The following is a 27,987-nucleotide window of genomic DNA, read 5'->3' on the forward strand; positions in this document are numbered from 1 at the left end:
CTCAGTAGTCATTACTACATTATTACAAGCTGCGACAGCGGTCTTTGGACATCCCAACCATCCCTGTTACAGTCACAAAACTTTACAGGTGTGTACTTGAGATCAAATTGAAGGCCTCGTTAGAGATGGCTTTGGTTCGACCCATGAGTACTCAGTACTAATGTAATAATGTAGTAATGAATTCTGAGTCCTCCTGGGTCAGAATGTAACATGTTGACAGTGAAAACAATATGGCTATGCTGTTGTGGCTGGCGCTTATCAGATAAAATAAACATTTCTTGGAAACACAGTTTACCAGTGGGGTTCTCTCTCAGCTGCAGCCATGACTGCATGTTTCACTATTAGTACAGTATATAAGAACATATCGCTATATTGTGTCCCCTCAATAAAATGCACTAAAAACTACTTTTTGCACATTTCTGCTACGCTCTTGTGTTGTAATGAAAACAATTGGTGTGCACGGATAAAATTCAGTGTTTCTGGATTATGAAGAGAGATTACTCAGATACACACAAAGACTGAGATGAATGACAGGTTGTAGATCTTTGGACTAAATTCAGTCAGGCAGCTTTATTTTAGGGGTTTAGCAAAGGCGGGTCATTTTTGGCCCGTAGGACGAGCGGAGTAAACAGAATGCTCACGAGGCTTAAGACTTTATTCTCACTTGACGTTTTAGGTGTTGGGATACATTTAGCTGTCAGATACTTTGTGTATGTGGCTCCCAACATGTTCTAGTAAAATTAGAATTGAAATTCTTAAAAAATGAAACAAAAAATGTGTGTTAAAAGTTTGGTGTAAAACATTGGATTTTTATTTCAAAGCAGAATGAACCACAGTTTTTTAGTAAACTAACTGTATCAGAAACTACAGAGGCCAGGAAAAAAACTGTTATATTTGTACATGGAATGTAAAAACGTCATTAAAAACAAGGAACCATAATGTCAAACTGTACGCATTTAAATTATCTAATCTATAAAGAATGCAATCTCTTGAAGGGACAGTGGAACATAAATGTGAACAGCACTCCACTCACAAATATTGTTTTCTTCCTCTTTAACCAAGACAGATTCCACATCAAAGCCCTAATGTCAAATCACCTATCTACACCACCTGCAACAAACAACAGTTAGAAAAACAAACCCCAACACAAGAATCCTCACTTCGCGTCCAGCTTGGCCATTTCCTGAAGATATATTCCAATGCTCTCACTGTCAAACAGCACAAAGTAAATGTTTTTCAGAGAGGAGCTGGTGGACGACACAAAATGGTTGGAGATGGCCTTGAGGATGAGCTGGGCGGCCGTCTGCTTTGGGAACCCATTCCTGTGAGAAAGATTCAGCTTGTTAACTCAATCTGTAATGAGCAGCACAAATGGAAGAGCACACGCTAGACTAATGAGGAATGAGGAAGACTAGTGTCCATGAGCTACAGCTAAAAACAGTGCTGTAAATGCTAATGATGTGACATGTGAGCAGATAGAAGTATCACCGACGGAGCTGACCACTGCCCGTCATCTGATCATCACAGCTGCATGTCACCAAAACACTGAAACTGTAGTGCGTGAGTAATGACACGTCTGTGAGGCCGTCTACACCATCAGCTTTATGTGACACAGTCTGACATCATCCACTTCTCTGTGTATTACTTGACTTTATTTGTACCAGCACCTTGTGACCTTGTTAAGAAAGGTGCTTTATCAAAAAAAGTTATCATCATCTCCATATCAGTCAGTGTTGTGTTTGGTAGGGTCCGTGAGCGTTCAGACTAAAAACAGCCCTGAATTTGAACAGTGTCAGAGGCTGTGGGGGAAGGGTGCTGTTGGTACCAGTGCAGGGTTTCCTCTACATGTAATTGATTGTGGCGCACCGCCACGGCAAAATAAAAGCCGCCACATCTTCAGAATAATGTTTGTTTGTTTTTTTTACCTTGTTTTTATGTTGTTTTATGTTTATGTTAATGTAAATTATTGTATGAAATGTGAATTTTGGCACAAAACATGGTGTTTTTCATGAAATGTGATGCTACGCTGCAAATACCCTTATTTTGAAAAACCAACACCGGAGTCACCACCTGCCAGTCTGGCTGACGAAGAGAGTAGAGACAACAGTCCGACGTGGAGGGAGAGAAAAGGGTGAAAGAAAGGAACCTAAGCAAGGTTATATTTGATACAGTTTTGTTCAAACCCGTGAAAACGACCCTAATGCAGTGTTGCCTAGTTACTATGAAAAAGTAATCTGATTACTGATTACTCCTTTAAAAAGTGACTTAGTTACTTTACTGATTACTTGTTTTTAAAAGTAACTAAGTTAGATTACAAATTACTTTCGAGTCAACCGTGTTTAAAGGAATAGTTCACTCTAAAACAAAATTCAGTCATTATTGACTCACGCACATGCTGATGAGAAGTCCGGTGTAGCTTCTTATTCCTCAAAGTGCAGCTGGAGACCCGCAGTGCTTCCCTCTGGCAGGAGTAATCCATATAACGAGCATAGGTGGCGACCCAGAGGAAAATGTCCATAAAACTACACAAAAGCTTTGTAATATTCCTCCATACTGCTCGTCTGCTGCAATCCAAGTGACCTGAAGTGGCGACATCCAGAGTTTACTCGAAACAACGTCATTTAGTAAATTTTTACAGCCTCACCCGCAAATTCCACTGGATACGGTACAGCTACGTTACGGCTGCGTTACGGCCCCGGTACGATTGTGCTCCGGCTTCCTCGTCCGGCAACCCCCACCAGTTGCGTTTTGAGTCCGCTACGGCGCAGCTCCGCCGATCAGCTGGAGAAACGAAACCGAGGAATTCCCGCGATAATTACATTATCACACACGAACGCAGTTATATGTATGTGTTATAGACACAACAACACGAAGTGTTCCCGACCGCTGGATTAGAAGAAGAGCTTGTATTTGTCTCTTTTTTGAGGTTTTTGTGTTTGTATTAACACGGAGTGTTTTATTTTGAAAATCAACCGGATTTCTTGTTGTTGTTTCGTGTCTGAATTCCTGTCTGCTCTGTGCTAAATTCGGCTGAATTGCTGCGTTGTGTTGCGGCGTCTGCCAGAATAGAAGTCCTGCGTATCTGCTCCGCAGGGCTGCGGACTGCCGGAGCTGGCACGCAGCAGACACGCAGCGCAGCGGACCTGGTGGAAGTTAACACATAGACTAAAGTGCTACGGATCAGCTCCGCCGCCGTGTCGGAGCCGTAACGCAGCCGTACCGTATCCAGTGGAATCTGCGGGTAAACAGTCACTATGCTCCGCGAGTCTCCCTCGCAGCCGATTGCACTACGGAAGCCGTGCCGGACAAGATGAACGAGACTCGCGATAGATACACACCGGTATTTACTTCCTGCTTTGAACGAACGCGGAGCGTGCCTCCGTGTAAACATAGCATAGTGACTGTTTAGGCTGTAAGAATGTACTAAATGACGTCGTTTCGAGTAAACTCTGGATGTCGCCACTTCAGGACACTTGGATTGCAGCGGACGAGCAGTATGGAGGAATATTACAACGTTTTTGTGTAGTTTTATGGACCTTTTCCCCTGGGTCGCCACTTATGCTCGTTATATGGATTACTCCTGCCGGAGGGAAGCACTGCGGGTCTCCAGTTGCACTTTGAGGAATAAGAAACTACACCGGACTTCTCATCAGCATGTGGGTGAGTCGATAATGACCGAATTTTGTTTTAGAGTGAAATATTCCTTTAAGGGCAGCATTTCCTCTACAACATACCACCTGACCAACTTCTGCAACTCTCCCCCACTTACTTGTTTTGCAAGTTGTTTTGCAAGAAGTCCAGCTTTTGTTGTTTGGGAGGTGGGGGACCTCCTGCAGAAGTCGAGGCCGTGGCTTTACTCGCAGCTCTCTGCTTAACACCACCTGGTGGGACTTGCTCTGTAAACTTAACTGTGCTGTGCTGCAACTCCAAATGTTTCTTCAAATTTGACGTTGTGTTTTTGAAGCTTGATAGTACTTTGTCGCCAGCACAAGTGTACAACGAACCTTAATATTCTCATCTTTAGCTGACACAAACTCAAAATAATGACTGTATTTCCAGCTCGAAAACACGCATCTCTCACCTCCCTCCATTGTTGATGTATTTGTGTCGCTGCGTGGTGTTACACTTGAGTTGTCCTCATGCTGAAAACGTGACTTGTCGCATACGTGACATCACTCCCCGAGACGCAAGAAGAAAGCAAAAATATATATTTTTACTAAGGAAAATGACAAAAATAATAGCAACGCACGGTGACTTGAATAAGTAACTTTAATCTGACTACTGGTTTGTAAATATTAACGCGTTAGATTACCCGTTACTGAAAAAAGTGGTCAGATTAGAGTAACGCGTTACTAAATTACTAAGTAACGCGTTACCGGCATCACTGCCCTAATGTTATAGATGGATTAGGCTACAGAAAAAATCCTGAGTCGGGATAAATGTGTTATTGATTGGTTAACACAGGATACGCATTATTTCAGAGAGATTCTTATTTTTATTTTTGTACCATTGACACTTTCAGATTACTTTAGGCCTAATAAAGCATGTCGAGTCTTTGGTTATACAGAGAGATATTATGTAGATTAAGTTTTAACTGTAAAACTTAAATTTCTAGGAAACCCGTTACGTTTCAGATACACGTTTTGACCAGCATGACATAACGTTAGGTTAGGTAATGCCCAGGTAATTTTCTGCCATGACTCTTTTCTGGTTACATTTTCAGATGAGTAAATTAAACTATTTTCAAAAGAAGAGAAAGGTTCCAGAGGAAGAGAGTCAGGTAACGTTATATAAAGGAGAGGCTCAATGTTCTTGATTTATTATCGTGATGTTATTCCCTCAAGTCAATAGGAATAATAATGATGTGTACCGTGATAAGTGTAATATTTAAATATTCCTAACATTTCAGTATAGACTAGTTTAGTTATTTAACTTAATATATCTTTAATTTGTTGTTGTTGTGTTTGTTGTTTTGGCCTAGTGATACTGCAAGATCCTATTTTCAATTATTATTTTCAATTCATGTACCAGAAACCCTATAGTAAATCATGTATTTAGAAAAACATTCAGTTTGAAATAGTCATAATTTCACATTTCAAAATTCATGTTGTCGTCATCGTTGTCAACCCCCCCCTTCCACCCGGGCAGACCTCCCCCACGGTTTAAAAAAATCCTGGAGGAAACCCTGCAGTGACACGACATATTCTCAAAGGTCAGATAAAAACACATCCCACATGGAAACATGCAATGTTGTCTAAGTCAGAATTACAAATCAGAAACTCAGTCCAACAAGACTTAAAACCTTTGCCAAAGACTTTGCCAAAACATGACATCACAGCAGTGTGACAGCACACAGAGAACAGTTACTTTTTCACCTTTTACTTAAAGAGGTCATATTATGAAACTGGAATCAATGAAATCTCCTTGCACAGCCACAGGTCGTCAGGTGCTGGTAGGCAGCAGGAACGTGTGTGATAAGATAAACAAACAAATTCTCCGCACACTGACATAGACTTTACTATAGTAATTTATTAAAGGGAACAACGCGTTTCGCGTTCAGCGTCATCAGGTTCACCTCAGGTCTGACCTGAGAATTCACAGGTGTGCTTAAATGCTTGCTGGTCACATGACCAATTTCATTTTTTCTTTTTTTCTAAGCAAGACTCAAACAATATACAAAAACAATACAATTACATAAATCATGAAGTTGAAAAATATGTATCAACGTAAAGTTTAAAAAATTCAAAATTTCAATGCACGAATAGCAAAGTCTACTTACATACGAGCAATTAATAATCGACAAAACAAGGATAAGAGGTAGAAACACTACAAATTACTCTATCTCAGCTTGAGACCACATTTAGAGACACAACATATTATTTCTCAACTATCCCTCTTTGATGACGGCCAGAAGGACAATCCGACCGTAAGTCTGACAAATGAGAAGTCGAAGAAAAAAGAGATTTGCCCTTAAATGGCATGGCATTGCACTGTCTGAATTTTGGCGCAACAAACCAATCCCCAGAGGACTGAGAATTAATAAGAAGCCCACGCTGGGTAATCAAGACCCTGAATTCAGAAAGAAGTGGGACCAGATCCTTAATAAGTGCTCACTGGATTTGACTTTACTTATTGTTGAACAAACTAAGCAGGAGACTCAGAAAGTGAAAATTGATTTGCAAGAAACAAAAACTACTCTGAAGAACAATATGAGCCCAGCTGACTACTCAACTATGGAAACTGAACTAAAAGAGGAATTGACTAAGTTTGAGAGTGAACTGAAAGCCTACAAAATAAAGAAGTACCAGCGAGACGCGGAGGATTATAAAAGAGGGATAGTCTACAGCTGGACAACCAGCGCACAGCGCAACTGGAGACCCCGCACGCATGGAGGTACACGCGCACCAGGCACACACGCACCAGGACAACAGGTAGGCAGCCGTCAGGGCCAACGTCCTAATCTTCTCCTCACCAGTGAGGAGGGGACGAGTGATCAGGACCACACCAGTGCATCCTCCGCTGATGAGGCTTTTTTAGACCGCATACCCAGAAGAAAACCAGGAGGGGACAGAGGACAAGGAGCGCACTCGTCATCCAGCAGGGAGTGGAACATGGTGACACGGAATGGCAGTCGGAGGTAGAACTCTCAGTAATTAACATCTCTGATAATCCACTCACTACCCTCCAAAATAAGTTTTTGAGTCGTGGCCTATCTTTTGGTCCCACTAATAAAGTTAATGCTTTCAAATTGAAAGTTGACTCCTACAAATTTTTCAGACAGCTCCATTTGAAACATTTTTTTCACAATAGAGTGAATGAGACCGACATGGGACTTCGTGACCCTTTGAGTAAGTTTAAGAAAAGATCTACCTTTCTGCGCCCGGGTGTCCCTAATCCTACTCTGGTCACATGTAGTGAACTTGTGGAAAGAGACATTGAAGCTGCTGTTAAATCTAAAAACAAGGTCATGAATCATAACATCAGCATATTAGAGAGAGAGGCCCTCAATGAACTACAGAACAATCCTACAATTGTGATAAAAGCAGCCGATAAGGGAGGGGCTGTAGTTGTACAAAATACTAAGGATTATACAACTGAGGCCTTTAGACAACTTGGTTATGCCTCTTTTTACAGACAGTTACCACAGAACCCGGTGGAGACCTTTGTAGAAGAGAGGGATTCTACTCTGAACAGAGCCTTGGAGAACCAGTGGATCACTAATAAACGATTTGAATTTCTGAAAGTAGAACACCCAATAACTCCTGTGTTCTACTTATTGCCCAAAATACACAAGCGATTGGTGAATCCTCAGGGCAGACCTATTGTAGCAAGTAGGCCTGTTCGATTAATCGATTTTAAATTGTAATCGCAATTATTTAGTTAGGACGATGTTAAAAACGTGAAACTCGTGAAATCGATTTTTCACTTTAACCCATTTAGACCGGGAGAGCATGTGCGCATTTCTACCTTTGAAGCCGGGGGTGCTGTTGCGCATTTCTACCTTTGAGGCCAGGAAAGCGGATACGTCATGTTGTAGTTCTCAGTACATTTCATCTAAGGATTTCATCTCATAATAAGGAGGGTGATTCTTACATGTGCTTCAGACAGATTGTAAACAATGGCGGAGACAGAGAGCTTTACCGGGAGCTGCACCTCCGGGCTGAGGCCAAAATTGCAGCGGGTTGCTCTCTGGATGTGTGGGGACACCAGAGTGATCAGCCGTTGGATCTCCGCACGGGGCAGCCGGTACTTTGCCTGGACAGCCCGGTCTGACAGCACGTCCAGTGGGGAGAAGTGCTGACGCACGTATGCATTTATGTAAACCGTCTGGCTTCGCGCACGGGCGACGCTGTTGGTTCGCAGCGAGAATGTGCTGTATTGCAGCCATGGTTTCTCACACGCGCGGACTTTGGCAACGCATTTATATAGAGTAGCAAGTGAAGCCTCTCTGGATGAGGTTCAGCTGAGTTTAATTACATCTGTTCCCTTGATATCTGTGAAATGCCACAGGGTTGTTGTGTTTTTATGTGTAGTACTATAAACTCATATATGCAGATGTGTGTGGAAAACTTAAATGTGTAATTCAATAAAACGTTTTTTTTCTTCTATTAACCTATGTTTCTTGCGCCAGTGGTCCGCAGCTACGAGCGCATTTCAACATTGAGCATTGTTTAATTATTTCGAAAAGTGGAGGATGTAAATTTCCCTGACGCGGCTTGATCACTGAGCATTTGGTCGCTAAGAAGGCTGTTAAGAGTGGGTCAGCTCGATCTTACATTTCCTTCTTAGTGAAAGATCTTCTTAAGCTAAGAGCGACTCTGGGAAACACATCCTTCTTTCACAGCGTTCTTAAGAGTGCTCCTAAGAAGATCTTAGCACTTAAGAGCTTCTTAACGAATCTGGGAAACGCGGCCAGTGTTTTTTCTGACTGCACTTTGAAACTGGTAAAATGTAAAGTGCAATATATGTTTTATTACTATGATCTATGATAATTTTAGGAAATTTTGATGATGACAGTGTACTTATTCTACATCCTAGGTGTAAATGTAACTTTTTTTTCAATTTTTTTATTTGTTGTTACACACTTTGCATCTGTTTGACTTGGAAAGTGCTTTGTAAATAAAAAGTTTATTGATAAGAAATAATAACTAGAGAGATTTGTCATTTATTTTATTGGTTTTATTGTATTTTCAACTTTGTAATAGTTTGTGCAATGTTTTAAATATTTTGATAAAGATTTGCACAAATAAAACATTATTCTTGTCAAAGCCACAGGTGTAAGCTCTCAAATACATTTTGAATTTTGTTTCTATCTCCTACAGATGCTGAGATATCAGCTTTTTAGTAGACGTAGACACCAGGGTGCTGTTTTCCAGAAAACCTCAGGTTTTAGGGGTTCTTTCCAAAATCGCCCATAGGTTTTACAGGCATTTTCTTTTAGGCGTTTTAGGCCTTAATGGGTTAACTAGGGTAATTGCGGTACAGCCCCCGTTCATGTGTATGGGCTGCGCTGGGTTGCCGTAGTGACTTCCGCCTCTGTCCTCCCGTCGCGCTCTTCACATTGTAAACAAACATGTCGGCGTTGGATTAAGTTGTCAAAAAGAAGAGCAAGTCCGTTGTTTGGAAGTGGTTCGGCTTCGACGCTTCAGATGAAGAGCAAAGTACTCCGCGTTGTAAAATCTGTCTTAAAGTGAAACTCTCGCCAAAAAGCAACCGAGGCTTTATTTATGATTGGGTATGAGTCAAACCTTCACGTACAAGCACACTCATGACCAAAGAGGCACTTTTAAGATTTACCGTAGTTTCGTTTTGGGGCAAGCTCATTTTGAACGGGAGTACATAGGGCATACCACGACGGCATCAAAATGTCTATTTTTAGACCACTAAGAAGGCTCCACACATCATGAAACTTTACTGGTAGCATCACCAGGGTCTCTACTCATGACACGAGCAGTAAGAACATTGTTTGTGTACACAAAGTGTGTGAAAAAGACGGTTTTGAACTACTTACGCTTAGCTACTGGGACTCCGGCGCGCCGCCGCCATTCCAGGCAAAAAGTGTCGATCTCCGAGTGCGGCCATCATGACGGAGAGTAACGGTGGGACGCAACAACATGGACGTCAGTGTTGCTTTTGACTAACGACAGAACAACGAATTATCCGCGAATTCATCTGGAAATAAGCCTGAGGAGCGTCCCACCGTTACTCTCCGTCATGATGGCCGCACTCGGAGATCGACACTTTTTGCCTGGAATGGCGGCGGCGCGCCGGAGTCCCAGTAGCTAAGCGTAAGTAGTTCAAAACCGTCTTTTTCACACACTTTGTGTACACAAACAATGTTCTTACTGCTCGTGTCATGAGTAGAGACCCTGGTGATGCTACCAGTAAAGTTTCATGATGTGTGGAGCCTTCTTAGTGGTCTAAAAATAGACATTTTGATGCCGTCGTGGTATGCCCTATGTACTCCCGTTCAAAATGAGCTTGCCCCAAAACGAAACTACGGTAAATCTTAAAAGTGCCTCTTTGGTCATGAGTGTGCTTGTACGTGAAGGTTTGACTCATACCCAATCATAAATAAAGCCTCGGTTGCTTTTTGGCGAGAGTTTCACTTTAAGTCAGTGGCAGTTAAAAGCAGCACAACAAATTTATTTCAACACCTCCAAAAAAAACCACCCGTCGGAATGGCAGCAGTGTGCTGCAGAGCGGACCGCACAAGGGAACGTGGATGCGGCTACACCACCACCCACTCCAAAGCAAGTTACTCTGCCAGCTTCATTTTCACGTGGTGTACCATATGTTAAGACTGAAAGAAGGGGGAAAAATATTACGGATGCAGTCGCATTTCACATCGCAACAGACATGGTCCCGATATACACAGTAGAAAAGGCTGGCTTCCACCGGGCATCCCTCAAGTCAGATGCCATAGACCGGCTCGTGTTCCTTGCAAAAAACTTGCAAATGTGAATAACAAATGTAATGACTGACCGACTGACATTACGCACCTCTACCTCCTTCATGGGTTATTTTATTATTTAGCATGCAAATAACTTATGTTTGCAAGTGTTGATTTTTGTCTCAGAGATACAAATTATATTTTTTCAAGCTTTATTTATTTTTATTTTAAAAAGTTAAAGTTCTGCACTTCATTCATTTTTGTTTAATGGACACGCCTTAAGATAAATGTGAAAGTGAGGTTTTTCTCTTAATCCCAAAGAAATTGGTTTTTTTTGTTTACAAGAGGTCTACAAGAAGATAGCATGGAGCAAAGCCAGATGGCAAAAGTTCATTAATTGTTCTTTATATTAGTCCCTTGAGGGATTTTTTGTTTAATAAGAGCAAGGTTTGCACTCAAATCCCAATGGGGAAATTATTTGCAAAATGTTCAATAAAAAACAGCATATTTGAAATAATTTCTTTGCCTTTTGTCATTTCACAATAATCGTATTCGAAAATCAGATTTTGAGAGAAGAAAATCGGGATTTTATTTTTGGGCAAAATCGAACAGCCCTAGTAGCAAGTAAGAACTCACTGTCTGAACCTCTAAGCCAATTTGTGGACTTTTTCATTAAAGACATTGTGAAGACATTACAATCATATGTGGTGGACACCACTGATGTCTTAAAATTGCTGAATCACATTACTATGCCTGAAAACTCTTTTCTAGTTACTTTTGATGTTGAAACCCTTTATACCAACATCCCACATGGAGGTGGTTTAGAAGCCATGGACTTTTACTTGGAACCTAGAAAAGATGCTCTCCCTGCCGAACTGCTTATGATATTGACAAAGTTTATTCTGAAGTCTAATTACTTCATGTTCGATATGGGTCACCTTTTGCCCCTAACTATGTAAATTTGTATATGGGATTGTGGGAAGAAAAGCATATATTTAATAACAATCCATTTTCTGGTAACATTTTGTTTTTTCGCAGATTTATTGATGACATTGTGATGGGATTTGTAGGCAGTGAAGATGACCTTAAAGTGCGTGTAAAGCAGCAAAAAAAATGTGTTATGAGTTTGTCACACCACAGTAACATGTATCATTGACCACTGAGCCAAATTTGAAAGATTAAAAAAATTGCTAAGTATATAAAATTAGGTCTCAAAATCATGGAAAAACAAGCACTTCTCTCTGCTGTGAAACGCTGTGGGCGTGTCAGTTAGAGGCGCTGGAACCACGCCCACCGCGGGAGGGGAGCCCTCTGTGTACTGCACAAGGACGTAGCCTAGCAACAATGGAAGCTAGTGCTAGCAGCATCATCTGAAGGACCCAGCACTACCTGTTTGAGCCATCAGCCAGAAACTGACTCTGAGTCCGACACTGATAGTGCTCAGCCTCGTTCCTCACAGTCTCCATCAGAATGGTAATTTATTTCCCAGTAATTTAAACCCCAGTCTACATATAATTCCTTGTCATAGCTATATTGGTGCACATAAAATATTACCTGTGGATTATCATTGTGCTGTCAGATGGACTCGCTCAGGGAATCAAGCCAAATCATGTCATGATTAAATGCAATAACATTTGCTAACATTACATGGGCATGATGTAAAATCACTTTCAGGATTTGCACCTTCAGCAAAATGCATTTAATTAAACGAATACAATATTTATAACATAAGCACACACTTACACTGGCGGGCACGTAATGCCGGTGGCGGAGATGAGAGCACCTACTTTCGGCGGGACAGAGAGGAGGGTGCCCGCCACCGATCTTCTCCGTCCCCGGCTTGCATCCTCCCGTCCTGCCGAAAGCGGCTGCTACCATCACGGCCACCGGCATTATGTGCCCGCCACCGGAGATGAGAGCACCTGCCGTCGGTGGCGGGCACGTAGTGCCGGTGGCGTGATGGTAGCAGCCGCTGTCGGCGGGACGGGAGGCTGCAAGCCGGGGACGGAGAAGATCGTGGCGGGCACGTATTACCGGTGGCCGTGATGGTAGCAGCCGCTGTCGGTAGGACGGGAGGATGCAAGCCGGGGACGGAGAAGATCGTGGCGGGCACGTAATGCCGGTGGCGGAGATGAGAGCACCTGCTGTCAGCGGGACAGAGAGGATCGGTGGCGGGCACATCCTCTCCGTCCGCCGACAGCGGCTGCTACCATCACGGCCACCGGCATTACGTGCCCGCCACCGACAGCAGGTGCTCTCTCTCCGGTGGCCGTGATGGTAGCAGCCGCTGTCGGCGGACGGAGAGGCTCGGTGGCGGGCACGTAATGCCGGTGGCCGTGCTGTAACTATCGGGGGTAATGTGGACACTGCAGAGACTGGTGTTGGTGGTGATTTTGAACTCTCCACAGTAGCTCCTCCTGACAACATCGATCCACCATTTCCTTACGTTGTCTCGGTAGGAGACTTAAATAGGCTAACCGAGCCGTTACCCTGGCCTGCACACTGTGGCATCCAGGAAAGATGCATGAGCTACGTGGAGGAGACATGACTGGTTAGCTAGCTGCAAACTATCATAAGCGATGCTATCCGAGACTCGAGAGCTAGCGGAAAACCACCGAAGCTAATGCACTGAACGTATTTATACTGCTTCCGCAGCAGGGCGGGGTTTATGCTAATCATAGCCGCGTTACGTAACGCAGGGTTCCTGAGCATAAAGAGGCCATCAGAAATAATAATTTTAATTATGCCATCGTAAGACATTACAAAGATAAAAATCATGGTTCTGCAGCTTCCCTCAAATTCATTGGAATTGAAAGAGTGTTGCCTAATCCGAGAGGGGGAACATTATCAAACAGCTCCTGAGAAGGGAAGCGTTTTGGATTAATGAACTGTCTACTGTTGAACCTTTTGGAATGAATGATTCACAGGATTTGAGTTGTTTTCTTTAACCTGTTTTTTCTTTTTCTCCCCGTAGGATACATAAGGAACGCTTAGCCATCACCCAGCGTAGGGAAAGCTGTACTATCCTACACAGGGAAATTCGAGCCTGCACTATCACCTGCGGAGTTGTGAGTAAGGGATAGATTTGTAGGATGGGTCATGTTATATTGTTTTTCTGCATAAAGGTATTTGTAATTCTGTATGTAGGTACTGGCTGTGGTCTCAAGCTGAGATAGTACTTGTACTAGTACTAGTACTTTGTAGTATTTCTACCTCTTATCCTCGTTTTGTCGATTATTGATTGCTCATATGTAAGTAGACTTTGCTATTCATTAGGGTTGGGCGGTAATACGGTAATAAGGTATACCGCAGGGTCTTAAAAATAGCAACGGCATCAGTTTCAATACTGTCATTAAAAAAAAATACAATGCACTTATATAGGAGATAAGGATTAAATATTAAATATAATTTATTTAGTGGCAGTATTTCTGTTCCGAGCTAACGAGAAGGGAGAGGCGGTAAATACTGACGAGGCAATTAGTAAATTGTGCAATAAGGACATCTCCGAAACAACAACGCACCCCTTTTCACACAGAGATGCCGCATTATCGCCGCAGTGGCGGTTCGCCAATTCTCCACCATTGGTTGTTCACACAGAGCCGAGCAGCTCCGGCGTAAAAGATGAACCAGAGTATAATTCACACAGTAAACTGGCGCTGCGGCTCCAAAAGCGGCATGACGATACGCGTTATGTTGATGACGCGTGGTTTTTTTTTTCAACGTGTTTCCCCGGGGTCCTCCTGTTAATCTAAACGTACCGCTGACTGTTTATAATCATATGATGCTGTTATAATGTGTTGTGATTGAGATCCTGACCCACCAAACATCCTGGAAAGTGACAAAGTTACATTTTTCTCTAAATTACATAATTACATAATCGCCATCAGTAAACTGGACGCTGTCTGACTCTGTCACTTGCGGGGAGGGATGCTGTTTTCTGGGGGAAAGATCACTGAAAAATCACCGCGACAAACAGTTGGTGAGTTAGAGTTTTTTGCCGGGGACAGATGCTGTTTTTCGGGCAGAAATGTGACGAAGAGTCGGTAGGACCGACAGGCTGACAGACACTTCTCCACGTATAACTGCAGTATTTTTTTCCTCATATAAGTTGCCAAACCCGGAGCAAGTTTTCAGCACCGCAGGTAAAGTGCCCTGTTAACGCCGGAAAATGTGCTGCTCTTTGTTATTAGAAGTTGTTTGGGCTGTGATTTTATTTAATTGATTTGTGTGCGCAAAAACTGTTCTGGATGTTTATGTTAATTTACTTCTATTTGACTGTTGTATTTGCACTTTTTTATAAGCTGCTATTTGTTGCTAATAAAAGTTGTTAATATTGTGCATGTTATGTTGTTATTGTTACAGTAGGCTTTTAGTGTTTGGTATTCAGTTTCTGAACGGTGTAGGCACAAGCCAACAGTTTGGTGACACTTTCTGAGCCTTATGTCATAATTTTTAATTAGCCAGGGTAATACCGTATACCCTGGTAAAATAGGGAGGAGGTTTGACGGTATCAAAATTTGGATACCGCCCAACTCTACTATTCATGCATTGAAATTTTCAGTTTAGTTCAGTTTCCATAGTTGAGTAGTCAGCTGGGCTCATATTGTTCTTCAGAGTAGTTTTTGTTTCTTGCAAATCAATTTTCACTTTCTGAGTCTCCTGCTTAGTTTGTTCAACAATAAGTAAAGTCAAATCCAGTGAGCACTTATTAAGGATCTGGTCCCACTTCTTTCTGAATTCAGGGTCTTGATTACCCAGCGTGGGCTTCTTATTAATTCTCAGTCCTCTGGGGATTGGTTTGTTGCGCCAAAATTCAGACAGTGCAATGCCATGCCATTTAAGGGCAAATCTCTTTTTTCTTCGACTTCTCATTTGTCAGACCTACGGTCGGATTGTCCTTCTGGCCGTCATCAAAGAGGGATAGTTGAGAAATAATATGTTGTGTCTCTAAATGTGGTCTCAAGCTGAGATAGAGTAATTTGTAGTATTTCTACCTCTTATCCTCGTTTTGTCGATTATTAATTGCTCGTATGTAAGTAGACTTTGCTATTCATGCATTGAAATTTTGAATTTTTTAAACTTTATACCATGGTTGATACATATTTTTCAACTTCATGATTTATGTAATTGTATTGTTTTTGTATATTGTTTGAGTCTTGCTTAGAAAAAAAGAAAAAATGAAATTGGTCATGTGACCAGCAAGCATTTAAGCACACCTGTGAATTCTCAGGTCAGACCTGAGGTGAACCTGATGACGCTGAACGCGAAACGCGTTGTTCCCTTTAATAAATTACTATAGTAAAGTCTATGTCAGTGTGCAGAGGATTTGGTAGTTTATCAGGTCATATTATGATTTGGGGTTTTTGCCTTTCCTTTATTGTGTTATGAAGCATTTTTGTGCATGTAAAAGGTCTGAAAAATGACAAAAGTCCAAAGTCAAGATGAGTTACTGTCTCCTATAGAAAACGCTGCTCCTGCTCTGCCTGAATCGCCTGGTTTGGAGTCTAGCCTTTACTTCTGTGACTTATGTGCATCACTATGTAACAAGCAGTATATAAATATATATTTTTAATTATTTATTATTCTATTATAAAATATAAACAGCTTTACCGCAGCCATGGTTGTGTTATTTTAGATCACACTACCTTGCACAGCACGACCTCCTCTACTCTGCCTCTCATTGGCTACATCCTATCCATTAAGTAATGCGCATGTGGAACAGTCACCAAAGATTAAAAAGAGGCGAGAAGTCTCACTCTGTAGCTAAAACAGAGCGTAAAAGACATAGTGTGAAAAGGGATGAAAATTAAAGTATGTAAACCTGTTCTACTATACTATATATGATAGAAGTCTTTACGACCATCTTGTCTCTTTAAGTGCCCTAATCTGTCAAATCAGCTGCTGTAGCTGATTGTAAAGTTCACACACTTTTCATACAAACATCTGTTTGCTGTGGGCATCCATGTGTTCCCAAGCAGATTCGATTGTAAGCTGTGAATAACGACTCAGAAATATCAAGTCATTATGGCACCATGACTCCAGGAAGTCCAGAGTAACAGTTCAGGAGTCTGAAGGCTTATGAGATGCTGCACAGCAGTTTATTATCCAGTGACAGCATGACAACTGCGAGAGTTATCATGGCAGGACTGTATTTATCTTCTGACCGTCGAGTAAACGCCACAAAGTCCACCGCAGCACCTTGACAGATAACATCATGTTGTGCTGCAGATCATCTTATCAGCTTTGTTGCTGGGCAACCAACAGACTGGCCTCATTCACATGCATCTGAAAGTGGTCACTCTAATACAGTGGTCAGTTAAGCTGCATTTAAAACAAAGTGTATGAGCAGTAGGCCTTTGAAAGACATGTAATGTGTGTGTCTTTATCTGTCTGCTGGAAGTGGCCTTCTGTCTTTATTTGGCTTTACAGTCGTTAGCCAACATGAAATGGGTGAGTGGTGTGTGAGCAGACTCACCGTCCAGCAGGAAGTGAAGGGAAAGCCACAGACTTGAGCTTCTTCTCCTCTGCTGCTGACAGACAGTTCTTCACGGTCTTCTCTAACTGGTCCTCACACTTGTCTGAACCCCACTGAGGGACGTTACAATGGATGATGAAGCGAGCTGCCATCCCACTGGCCTGGCTCACGGCCACTGCAGGGTGCAAACACACAAACAATGACTGACAGCTTTCCATTGAATGCAGACACGACCTGAGACCATATATCACCCTGCTCATTCATTCATTTCACTTATATAAGCGTTTAAGTCCCTCTATTCAGGCCGGACTGTTTGATAACCAAATTATCAGCATTGGTTGTACAAATCCAAGATTACATCAGATATCATCAAAGAATGAAAACTATACACATTTAACATAAGTATCATTTTAGTTTCCAGACAGCCTGGTTGTGTAGTGTGTTTAAAATCGCTGCAGTGATCACCATCGACTGGAGACACACACACACTCACTCACTCACTCACTCACTCACTCACGCAGCCCTCTCCAGTCAGCTCACCCGGTACATCTTCTCAACCAGCACATGTGGATTGTGTAAATTAAGAACGTGTAGAAATAAAGTGTGTGACAGCTCAAACACAATTGTTACACTCCATATCCTCATTGTGAGTCCTGATCATGATGCAGGCCGAGTTCACCGTAACTAAACTTCAGTAAATAAATGAATTGTGTTCACGTATCCACTTTCAAATGATATCTCAGGCTGAGGGATAACACCGACCGTCACAATCGTTTTGGTAAGTGGAACAGTCAGTCTGATCGCTGTAGCCTATGCATATAAATACTGCGGTGCCACTCGTGCGTAATGCTGCATGGACTATCACGGTCCTAGCACTGATAGAGGACGACGAGAATGAACAAATACAATATGTGCTTTGTAACCACCACCTCACCAACCAACACCTCGTCCTCTGTGCCAGAAATATGTATTTTCTTCTTCTTTCTCTCGTGGCCATGATTCACTGTAAAGAACCATCGATCAGCAGCTCATTTCCAGGCGTTTACATTCACTTTGTGTTGACCATCGATGGTTGAATGTGGGTGTGGAGAGGGAGGTACATGAGGCGGATCCATGTGCATTTCCAGGTTGATTTGAGATTTATTAAAGGAAACTGCGCATTGTTGGGCGTACACCAGCTTTTATAAATCAGAATACTTTTTGGCTTTTGGGCACACGTGCACTTTTATCATTGAATCTTACGCAATGTTTTATAAATGAGACTGTGCTGTGCACAGCTCTCAGTTACAGGTTGTTTCTAGATATAACACAGGAAAAATGGGTATCATGTGAACCATTTGTATCAACACATTTGTTCGTAAACATACTACAAGGAGTAGTCGAAATATAACACTGATGCTTCTATATGACCTTCAGAAGTAAAGGGCACCTTCAGCCAGCAGACTGGTTACAGTACGTACACAATGCAGTATGAAGTCTTGTCAAGGAGTAACCAAAGGCAGAACTATGTGAAACCTAGTTGTCATTCAAGGCTGAAGAAAGACCAGGAAATACTACATCACATGACTTCTAACACGCCTGTGGACAGTAATGTCTGCCATCAGCCAGAGTGGAAGCCCAGTTTGCTTGGAGACCACTAAAAACCACTGTAGATGTGTACGTCTAAAGAAACCTCAAACAGCATCTAAAACCACAGTTATCCTTGTAAGAAGATTGGCCCACGGGACACTCTGTACCTGATGCCACCTCCAAAGGCCCCTGAGCTTTTCGCAGCTCCTTGACTCCATCCAGGAATTCTCGGCCTCCGGCTTTCTCCAGGGCGTTGCCTGAAAACAGTAGAGAAGGTGAGCACAAGATGGGACGGACAGAAGAAGTCTGTAAAGTTATTAACAAGAAATAAAATAGATCCGAACATGTCGTCCTCACCCACTCCGTCTTTGAGGTCCATCTCTGCATTTGTTGGGTTAATTATCCCCTCCACTTTGATTGTTCCGATTTTGCTGATTTCACTCTCTGTTAGTGAAAGCTGTGGATTCACAAAGTCACAAACACCGTGTGAGAAAAGTGCTACTGTGGCTCTCTTACTTGTCATGGATTAGACTGTAATGTTGGTTGGCCTTTTATCAGAAGTCACGTGGTCGTTACTGTCCTAACATGAATTGGGTCTAACAGGTCACGTGATCATCTATCAGTCTGACAGGTGTTACCTTTTGTCCAAGGAACAGGCTCTTTGCTGACAGAATGGTGAATCCATCTCCCGGACCGTCTTCCACTGTGGAGTTTGGTACAGACTCATTGTCTGTGCTCTTTGCCACATGGGAGAAAAAAAAGGCAGATTTAAACCACACTTACATCAGAACTTGAGTGTACAGCTTGAACAAATAATAACTTTGCCGAGTATCAAGCTTCAGTGCTTGAGTACAGACACTAAGTAAGAAGTGTCAAGGCTCAAAAAGTAGTGTCTTGTGTTTTTTAGGCTGATAACCAATAATTACCCTTTTCACCTAGTCAATACTGAGAACAAGTAATGTCACATTTCTGTATCTTAAAAGGTTCTGAACCTGAAGTTTATGCACACCTGAGAAAGAAAGGCGAGGATGTGGTGACTAATGATGATTTCATATTCCACAGCTCTAATAAGAGATTTGTTGTGGCAAAACTTGTTACCCTTGTGGGTCATGTGTCACAAACTACAATCATGTTTTTTTCTTCTGAAACTGTAAAAAACATCCACCCCAGCAATGACATGTCTGGCTCTCCAGTCTACACGGGTGCAGCAGTTTGATGTCATGAGCGCAACAGCTACGTTCTTCTCATTATTGCTCAGTTTGTACATCCTGAATTCCTTTTCCTCGCCTCCTCTCATCACATCCCTCCTGCCTCAGATGCAAGCAAAGGAGGGTAAGGAAGAGACATGAGAAGAGAGCAACAGGTATTTAACAGAATGAGACACCCATGTTATAGAGCGTTGTTTAAATGTGACGTGTGGCACAGCTGCACCACTAGTCCATAGTTCTGTTATAGTCTACTGCTGTATTTTATGATTTCTGTCAGATGAGCAGACCAGTGTTCATGACAACATATATTTACTTTTAATTCAATTTACAATGTGGCATAAGGTGACATAGGTGATATCAAGGTAAAATGCTAGTAAGGACTGTGGAGCGGTGCCTTATTCAGAGCTACACAAACAGTGAAGGGCAGAAGGTTTGATCCAACATATGATCAGCTTAAAAAACTAACACATTATATGAACACAAAGGAGTGTGTCATGCCTCTTTTGGTCACGGGTGCCGAAAAGATTTCTACAAAGATTACACCTTTGCATCCTCGCTCATAGCTTCATTAGTAAGCCTCCTCACTCCTCTCTCCTCAAGGAGCATTTTGGGAATTGAGAAATCTTCAAATATGGCACACTGAGATAAATTTTACGGGTCACAGGCAAGAGGACGGAGGAGTGAGGAGACAAGGTGGCGCAAAATAGAGAAAAGAGAAGGGCCCTTCTTCTATCTCTGCTCCTCCTCCTCCATCCAGTCGAAACTTTTCTAGCTTGACTAAACATTAGTTTGTCAAAGCTCTTGATTTAACGCGGACGCACTGAGCAGTTTTGCACTTTTTGTTAAAGAAATAAGGGTTAAAACATGTGAAACGGAAAATCCTTGACCCTGGACACAGTTGATTGACAAAATACTCTCAACTGAAGTTCCACTAACTACTTTTCTTCTTCTTTTCTTCTGAGACGTGATTGAAAGCTCCGGAACCAGCTAATAGGTGACCCCTGACTTTCTATTTCTCAACTCAGGTACAGAAAAAAGTATCCATGTGTATCAGGTGGTAGGGAAACTTTTCTTCCTTCTGTAGATAATAGTTGTAGACCAGTTCTAACTGTTTGGATCTGTAGCATGGTGCAGTAAAGGTCTCAGTGTGCTACAGACAAACTAGTTCGTATGACATGTGGTCCAAACACAAACTGTTTCTACCTGTTCAGATGAATTGAACAAACAGGGATGATGATGCACACATCCAGTGGGCTCCTGCCTACTTTCTCACCTCCACACAACCTGGCCAAGACTGCGTAAAGTGGACGACACTGTTCGTTTCAGAGAGGTTGAAGAATTGTCAGTTCTGTTGTTGGAAAGGTGGCTTCTGTCAGTGTTCAACAATCTGACAAACATTTCATTTTCCTTTAATGCCCCCCACCTCCCTGTAGATTCTGAGATTCTGTCCACTCTGTTTAGTTGACTAACCTTTGGCTTGCGGCCTCGTTTGCCTTTAACCTTTTTGAACGACTTGATGGGTTTCTTGCTCTTTGAGCGTTCTTCCTGCTTCTCGGGGACAGACGCCTGGCTGTCCACTTTCACGCGGCCTCCCCTCTTCTTGGAGAGAAGCTCTGGGTGAATCCGAGGCAGAACCCCTCCGTTGGATATGGTCACCCCCCTCAGAAGCTGCGGAAGAAAACATTTCAGAAACAAAGACTTTGACCATGTCCCGTCTTACAACAGACAATAACACACCTTACATCTCCGTGAGAATGTGGTTTTCTTTAAGAAATGCTGACTTGCCTGATGCAAGCAGATGTAAAATGACTGGCTGTTCCCAGATACTTCATGCCCTCTGAAATATTAGACGCTATATGAACCATCTGCTGTCAGCTGAACCCTCCACAATCATGATGCATATGCCTCACACACAGAGGAAAGGCTTGTACTCACATTGTCACTCTTGTATTAATATAAAATTAATTAGATAATTATAACCATTAAGACCAAAACACTGTTTGCTATGGCTGCTCCATGGAATTTAATAGAAAGCTGCGAATGTGTTCTGCATTTTATATGTATTGTCAAAAAGGACTGCAACATATCTGATGTCTCAAACTGTGCAATCTTCACTAATGTTTAATGTTCTTGGGGTCTGAACACAACGGCTGCTACAAATGATTCTGTTGATTATTTTCTATATTCATCAATTTATTGTTTAGTCTTTAAAATGTCAGAAAATGGTGAAAAATGTCGATCAGTAAGACGAATCAGATGACAGCCTCAAATGTCTTGTTTTGTCCACAACTCAGAGATATACAGTTTACTTAGAAACCAGAAAATACTCACATTTAAGAAGCTGGAATCATACAATTTTGACCTTTTTTTCATAAAAAAATATTTAAACGGATGATAAGTGATTCTAAAGATAAATGTTGCATTATTTAACAGTATTCATCAGTTAACTGTTGCAGCTTCAAACACCACTCAGCTTCCCTACAAGCATGTGTTTGTAGGGATGGAGCCACTGGCACGTCTGGCAGAGTGGACGAGTTTAAAGGTGAACCAGGCAACCTGATCTACGGGAGGCCCCAGATGGCAGACAGACATACTCTATGTCTTTGAATGTTGACGTCTTCTGTATTCAGACGTCATGCCGGATGGCATCACTACTTGGTGTAAAGACACTTTCCACTGACCAAACACACACTTAATTTAAACCAGCATCAATACATTTATATTGACTTTGGATCAAATGACTGTGTGTAATGTAAAAGATGTTGATTGTGGTAATGAACCCACAGAAGATATCACCACCGCTGCATATCCCCTCAGTGCTGCCTGTTCTGATCGTTTGGTCTAATAGCCCACAAACTCTCCTCTCAGCAGCAGCAGCAGCAGCAGCAGTGGCCTGACTATTGACATGGCCAGGCCATGATCTGGACGTCCATTGACAGCCAGAATTAGTCGATAAATGACGTTGAGAAAAGACGTCCAGTCAGGCCATAATCTAGACATCCACTGACATCCAGAATTAGTTGAGAATAGATGTTCATACTGGCTATGATCTGGACGTCCACTGACAGCCAGAATTAGTCGATAAACGATATATAAACGTCCATACAACGTCCAGAAAAGATGTATAAAAAACCTTCATTCTGGCTCCCCAGAGGACGTCTTTTAGATGTTTTGCATGTCCATAAATGATGTCTAAAAGACATGATCTAGACCACTTTTTGCTCACTGGGTAGCAGCAGCAACGGCTAGCAGCGGCAGCAGCAGCAGCAGTTAGCAGCAGCGGCGGCAGCAGGAGCAGCAGTTAGCAGAAGCAGCAGCTCAGATAACCCCACTGTACACTACCTGTTCAGCACCAAACAGCAGACAGACAGACTTAGAGACTAGCTGCTGAACACAGTGGAGCATTTAGCAGTTAAAGAGCCAGATATTTCCATCAGGAGTTGCTGGAGATCAAGAATAAAGTTCACTGGCTCCCTGTACGCTTTCTGATTGATTTTAAGAGTGCATTGTTTACCTACAAATCATTGAATGGGCTAGCTCCAACCTGTCTCTCTGACTTTTTACAACCACATGTTCCATCAAGGTCACTCAGGTCCACTGACCAGTTGCTTTTGGTTGTCCCCAGATCAAGGTTGAAGCAAAGGGCAGATCGACACATACACTGCCTGTTTTTAAATCCTGTCTCAAAACACATTTTATTCCTTAGCTTTTGATTCAGTATGACAGTTGTCTTTCTTGTTCTTATGGTCTTTGTGTTTTTTTGTGTTGTTTTTTTACTATTTCTGACTGTTCAGCACTTTGGCCAACTGTTTTAAATGTGCTTTATAAATTAATTTGGAGCGTGAATATTAGACTTACAGCTGCACAGTTAGTACAAATGCTGTCTAAGTAGCAATATGGCCGCATGCAATATCCAAATCACAGAAGCTGCAATTTTTACCTCTGCGAAGGAGGTAATGTCCTTATCGTTGGTTGGTTGGTTGGTCAGCAGGATTACACAAAAACTACTGAACAGATTTCCATGAAACTTGAATGGAGGATAGTCACAGCCCACAATAGACCTCATCAACTTTTGGTGTGGATCCTGATAAGATCCAGGAATGTTTTCTCACTTTCTTTAATATTGCGAGATTGTGAGGTAGTTTTTGAACATTATTGTTCATTTCTCAGGGAATAATAAATGGAATTGATGAAAAAGAAAACAGGCATATTAAGGTGGCTGGTATCTGTGAGAGAATACAATTTCATGCAGACAAAGGACAGTTGGGCCTTGGGGAAGGTATGCACTCTACTGCGTGCAATTTTAGTTTTGATAAAAGGTAATATGTGTGACAAACAGCATTATGATGAAGTACTGTAGTGCTGCGGAGATGTCCTGATCTACAGATCTTCTTCTCCAGATGTAACAGAACATGTTTGTTTGGTACAGACCCAACAAATGTCACCTCATCAGGACTTTAATATTTTTTTCAGTGGAGATGACAACTGAAATGCAAATTTTTTTAAATTTTTTTTTTACGTTTTCATGCAGCCCTAAGTTACATTCACCACAACTCCACATAAATGCTAATGTGATGCTGAATACACATTGTTTTGCTCACACATAAAGTTGATATCGCAACTTTATAAAGGTGAAAATACCGTATGTTGTGTTTTCTAAAAAACATTAATTTATTGTTGTTAATTTTGACTATTACAGAAGATTTTAAAGTTGAAAATAATATAAAAACATCTCTGTTGAGCAAACAGTTTAACTATGAGCAGTTGTTTTTCTGTCACTTCATTAAGGGTCCTGGTGCATTACCAGCAGTTCATCAAAGCTTCTCCTCGCTTTTCTCTCCACTCGCTCGTAGTGAAAACATATTCTGAACCGTCTCTGACTCCTAGAAGACTTGTTTACTGGAAAGCCTGAACAGTGTCTTCATTTAGCAAAATCCACAACAACGTCTGAGTGCATGAGGACCCAGAGTGAAAAGCAGTTTATCTGGGTAATAACATGAACCATAAGTGTGATGTCCACTCTACTGCAACAACACGTGATCCAGTCAGAGAAGGTTTGCTTTGTACATGATGATGTTGTACTGAGCAGTTACACACATTGTACTACCTGAAACATAAAGGTCTACACACAACTATCAGCCAGCCCCTTGTACAGCAATGTGTTACCTGGTTGAGCTCCTCATCATTGGCCACTGCCAGCTTGATGTGCCTGGGAGTTATTCTGCCTTTCTTGTTGTCCCGTGCTGCGTTTCCAGCCAACTCCAAGATCTCAGCTGAGAGGAGAGAAAACACACACAGTGTAAACCATCAAACACAAAGTGTGTGTTCTCAGATTTAAACCTTTTTACTTTCCACTGTGTGAACTCCCAGACCATCAGGAACAAGAATCCAACAGTCAGGCATTTAGGTCGATGTGTTCTATGAGGAGGAAAGTGAATTGTTGCAGCAGTGATGTGGACAAAGACAAAACTAATAAACAAGACTTTGTATTTACAAAGTCTGTCTCTCTCTTCTGCAATCTCCTTTTGTTTCACTGACTTTAAGGCCCTGGAAACTTGCCCCATCCCTAATAACAAAGAAGTAGGAGAATTATTTTAAAATTACTTAATTGTATATTATTTATTAAAAGAATAAGACCTGTGCCATAATAAACACTATCTGTATTATAATTCAGATAGTTTATGATCATAATGCTTTGTGGATGGTCTGGGTAGCCCAGGAAGGGATTGGAAATTAATTAATAAGGGAGTTAGATGCCAACACAGTATATGTTTATAAAAATGGTCAAACACAACACAATCAGGGATTATTACACCAAAACATTTTCATCATAATCACAGTAATAAAAGAAATAAAAAATACATGCAATGTAAGATAATGGGAAACAAATATGTTGGATTTTCTATACACAATTTGTCAACAGCTAGAATTATTAGCATACGCTAAATATACTGTTCCATCACGTGATGCCACCCACCTGCCAGGTACTCGATGACTGCTGCCATGTAAACTGGTGCCCCCATACCGATGCGGTATTTGTGCGTGCCGGTGCGCAGGTACCTCATCATCCTCCCCACAGGGAAGATGACACCCGCCCTGGATGAACGGGACAGCTTGGTGGCCTTCTTTTTTCCTCCTCTGGCTGACATCCTGCTCTGGACACAGAGAACAGCCACAGCGAGTGAATAACAGAAATAACATGTGCTACATATATCATTATATGCTTCTTAAACACCCATATGGTGTTTTTTAATTTGTATTTATGTTTTATTTTATTTGCACACTCTAAGATTAGATCAAATCAGATGATTAAAAAATAAACAGATTTGAGGAGTCCACAGAGACCATTTTTGTTTTATCTGTCCAGGTTTTGACTCTGAGATATTAGCCTCCACCCAAATATAGTGGAGATGGCACAGACAAATGTATCAGGAACATCTGTGTCCAGAATCAGTGTCTCCCTTACTCCACAGAGCACACTGGAGACACTTCTCACAGGAACTATTTCTATTAAAAAACAAAACACTTATATAATTATCTATTTTCTAGAAGCTGGCCGAGTGAACGCAAATCGGTCAGCAGTTCATTTGGAATAATTTTCGGCCATGTTTTTATATTGAAGGTGAACAGACCTCCAGCCGAGAGTCCAGGGAGTCTGTGCTCATGTGACCCGTTGAACAGCCCTACAGGACGGGCTCAGTGAGAATGTGTTGAACACACTTGTACAATGATCGTATAGTGTTGCACAGACATACGTCACGTCCACTACGATCTAGGGAGCCATAATGAAGGCCGGTCGTTTTTCATCATTTTCCTAAAGACCATAATGTTGACCGAGGATGTCCCCCCTCCTCCCCGGGTCTCCATGTAAACACTGATCCTGCCGGGCTGAGGCCTGCAACAGCGCCGCTACAACCCGCACACAATTCACATGTATTTACTAATGAACACAGGAGCTGACTGCCGGCCTTGGAGGTGGAGGGATATGATGTGTGAGTGCGCTGTTCGGCGACCAGCCGAGCGGAAAAAGACGGGATATGACCGCGGTTATGTTAGCTAGCCTTACTGTACAGGACCTAGCGTTACAGTGAAGCAGGCAGCTCCTCAGACGTAGCTACGCAGACGTAAAACTGCACCTCTCCGTGGTTTAAATCGTAGAAAAGCCTGACATGGCGATACTTGCTGACAAGGAGAAGTGTATTTATTTATTCGTAGTAATGCGGCTGAGGACACATGAAGCTAAGGGTTAATGTGAGCTACGCCAGTTCGGCTTCGCCCAGCTAACGTCAATCATCATGAAGCAGTACGGGGCACATTCCGCCGGGTTGACTGTATTGTACATGGAGACATTAACCACGACGAGACGTTTCTTCTAATAAGCCCCCCCCCCGCCCCCTTTCTCTTTTCATGAAGCCTCCAATCCTCTGCATGTGTGTAATCACATCAGACATGGAAAGTAAAGCGTCCCCGTCAATCCGGATATGCGCCGAGCCATGAAAAATGGAAAATCCCTCCAAGTTTCTACCTGTTTAGTCCTCCTTTCACGCGATTCAGCGCGGGCCAGAGATGCTCCTGCACGGAACACAGATGAATCCCCCGGTGAAAGACGGCGCGCTTTGTTTGGCTTCTGTTGATTTACTCTTCTTGTCCCTGGTCTTGTTTCCCAACCTTAGAAAAAACCCACAGAGAAGCAGGAACAGCGTCGTCTGGTCGGAGGCAGGCTCTGTGCTACTGATGCTGCAAAGGGGAAAAATTCAGGAGAGGGAAAATCCAGTGAAAACGCCCCCCTGACATGGCTTCAAGAGTAGAAGAAAACACGTTGGAATGATGTGCTGAGGGATTACGGTAGTATTATGTAAAGCAATTATAAATATAATCTATAATAACAAAATCTATTTTTCGAGCAGGTCCTGTAGATCCGAAGTGATAGGCCTAGCCTAAAATGACCTTATATGTAGCCTCACGAGAGTTCAGTTCACATTTTCACCCTCATGGGCAGCCCGTGATTTACTGTCTGCCATGTGTAAAGAATGACTCCAGGTCTAACAGGTAGTCAAATAAGGGGACATGAGTCCTCCTTACTCATGCAGAGTGTGGGGACTGAATCAGACAGATGAGCCTGTTTGATGCATCAGAAGAGAAATCACAGGGGGCTGAAAGAATCAGCAGCCAATCAGATCACTCCATTCCATCTTTGAAACGTCAAACCCAATATGCAGGAAGGGAGACAACAGCCACATCCACTTACTGAGAATATGGAACTATTGCACAGGTTATTATATCTTCTTGACATCATTTCAGACCATTCTACAAGCTCTGGGCCTACACTGTAAATAATTTTG

General features: G+C 42.2%; 1 protein-coding gene across 2 annotated transcripts; it reads right to left on the minus strand.

Annotated features, from left to right (window-relative positions):
- Positions 1 to 777: 777 nt before the first annotated feature.
- macroh2a2 (macroH2A.2 histone) lies at positions 778 to 27,701 on the minus strand. Of its 2 annotated transcripts, none has more exons than XM_084375096.1 (9): positions 27,171 to 27,701; positions 25,623 to 25,795; positions 24,812 to 24,918; positions 21,116 to 21,313; positions 19,076 to 19,174; positions 18,795 to 18,894; positions 18,605 to 18,694; positions 16,869 to 17,043; positions 778 to 1,322 (listed from the first exon to the last, which is right to left on the minus strand). In XM_084375096.1, exons 2-9 carry the CDS (start codon positions 25,792 to 25,794, stop codon positions 1,157 to 1,159), a joined length of 1,107 nt encoding a protein of 368 aa, XP_084231222.1. In that variant the 5' UTR covers position 25,795; positions 27,171 to 27,701; the 3' UTR covers positions 778 to 1,156. The 2 variants fall into 2 exon arrangements, with proteins under 2 accessions (XP_084231222.1, XP_084231221.1); XM_084375095.1 differs by having other exon boundaries at positions 25,623 to 25,800; positions 27,171 to 27,700.
- Positions 27,702 to 27,987: the final 286 nt, after the last annotated feature.

Source organism: Pagrus pagrus, assembly GCF_965226575.1.
Source record: "Pagrus pagrus genome assembly, chromosome: 15".
NCBI lineage: Eukaryota > Metazoa > Chordata > Actinopteri > Spariformes > Sparidae > Pagrus > Pagrus pagrus.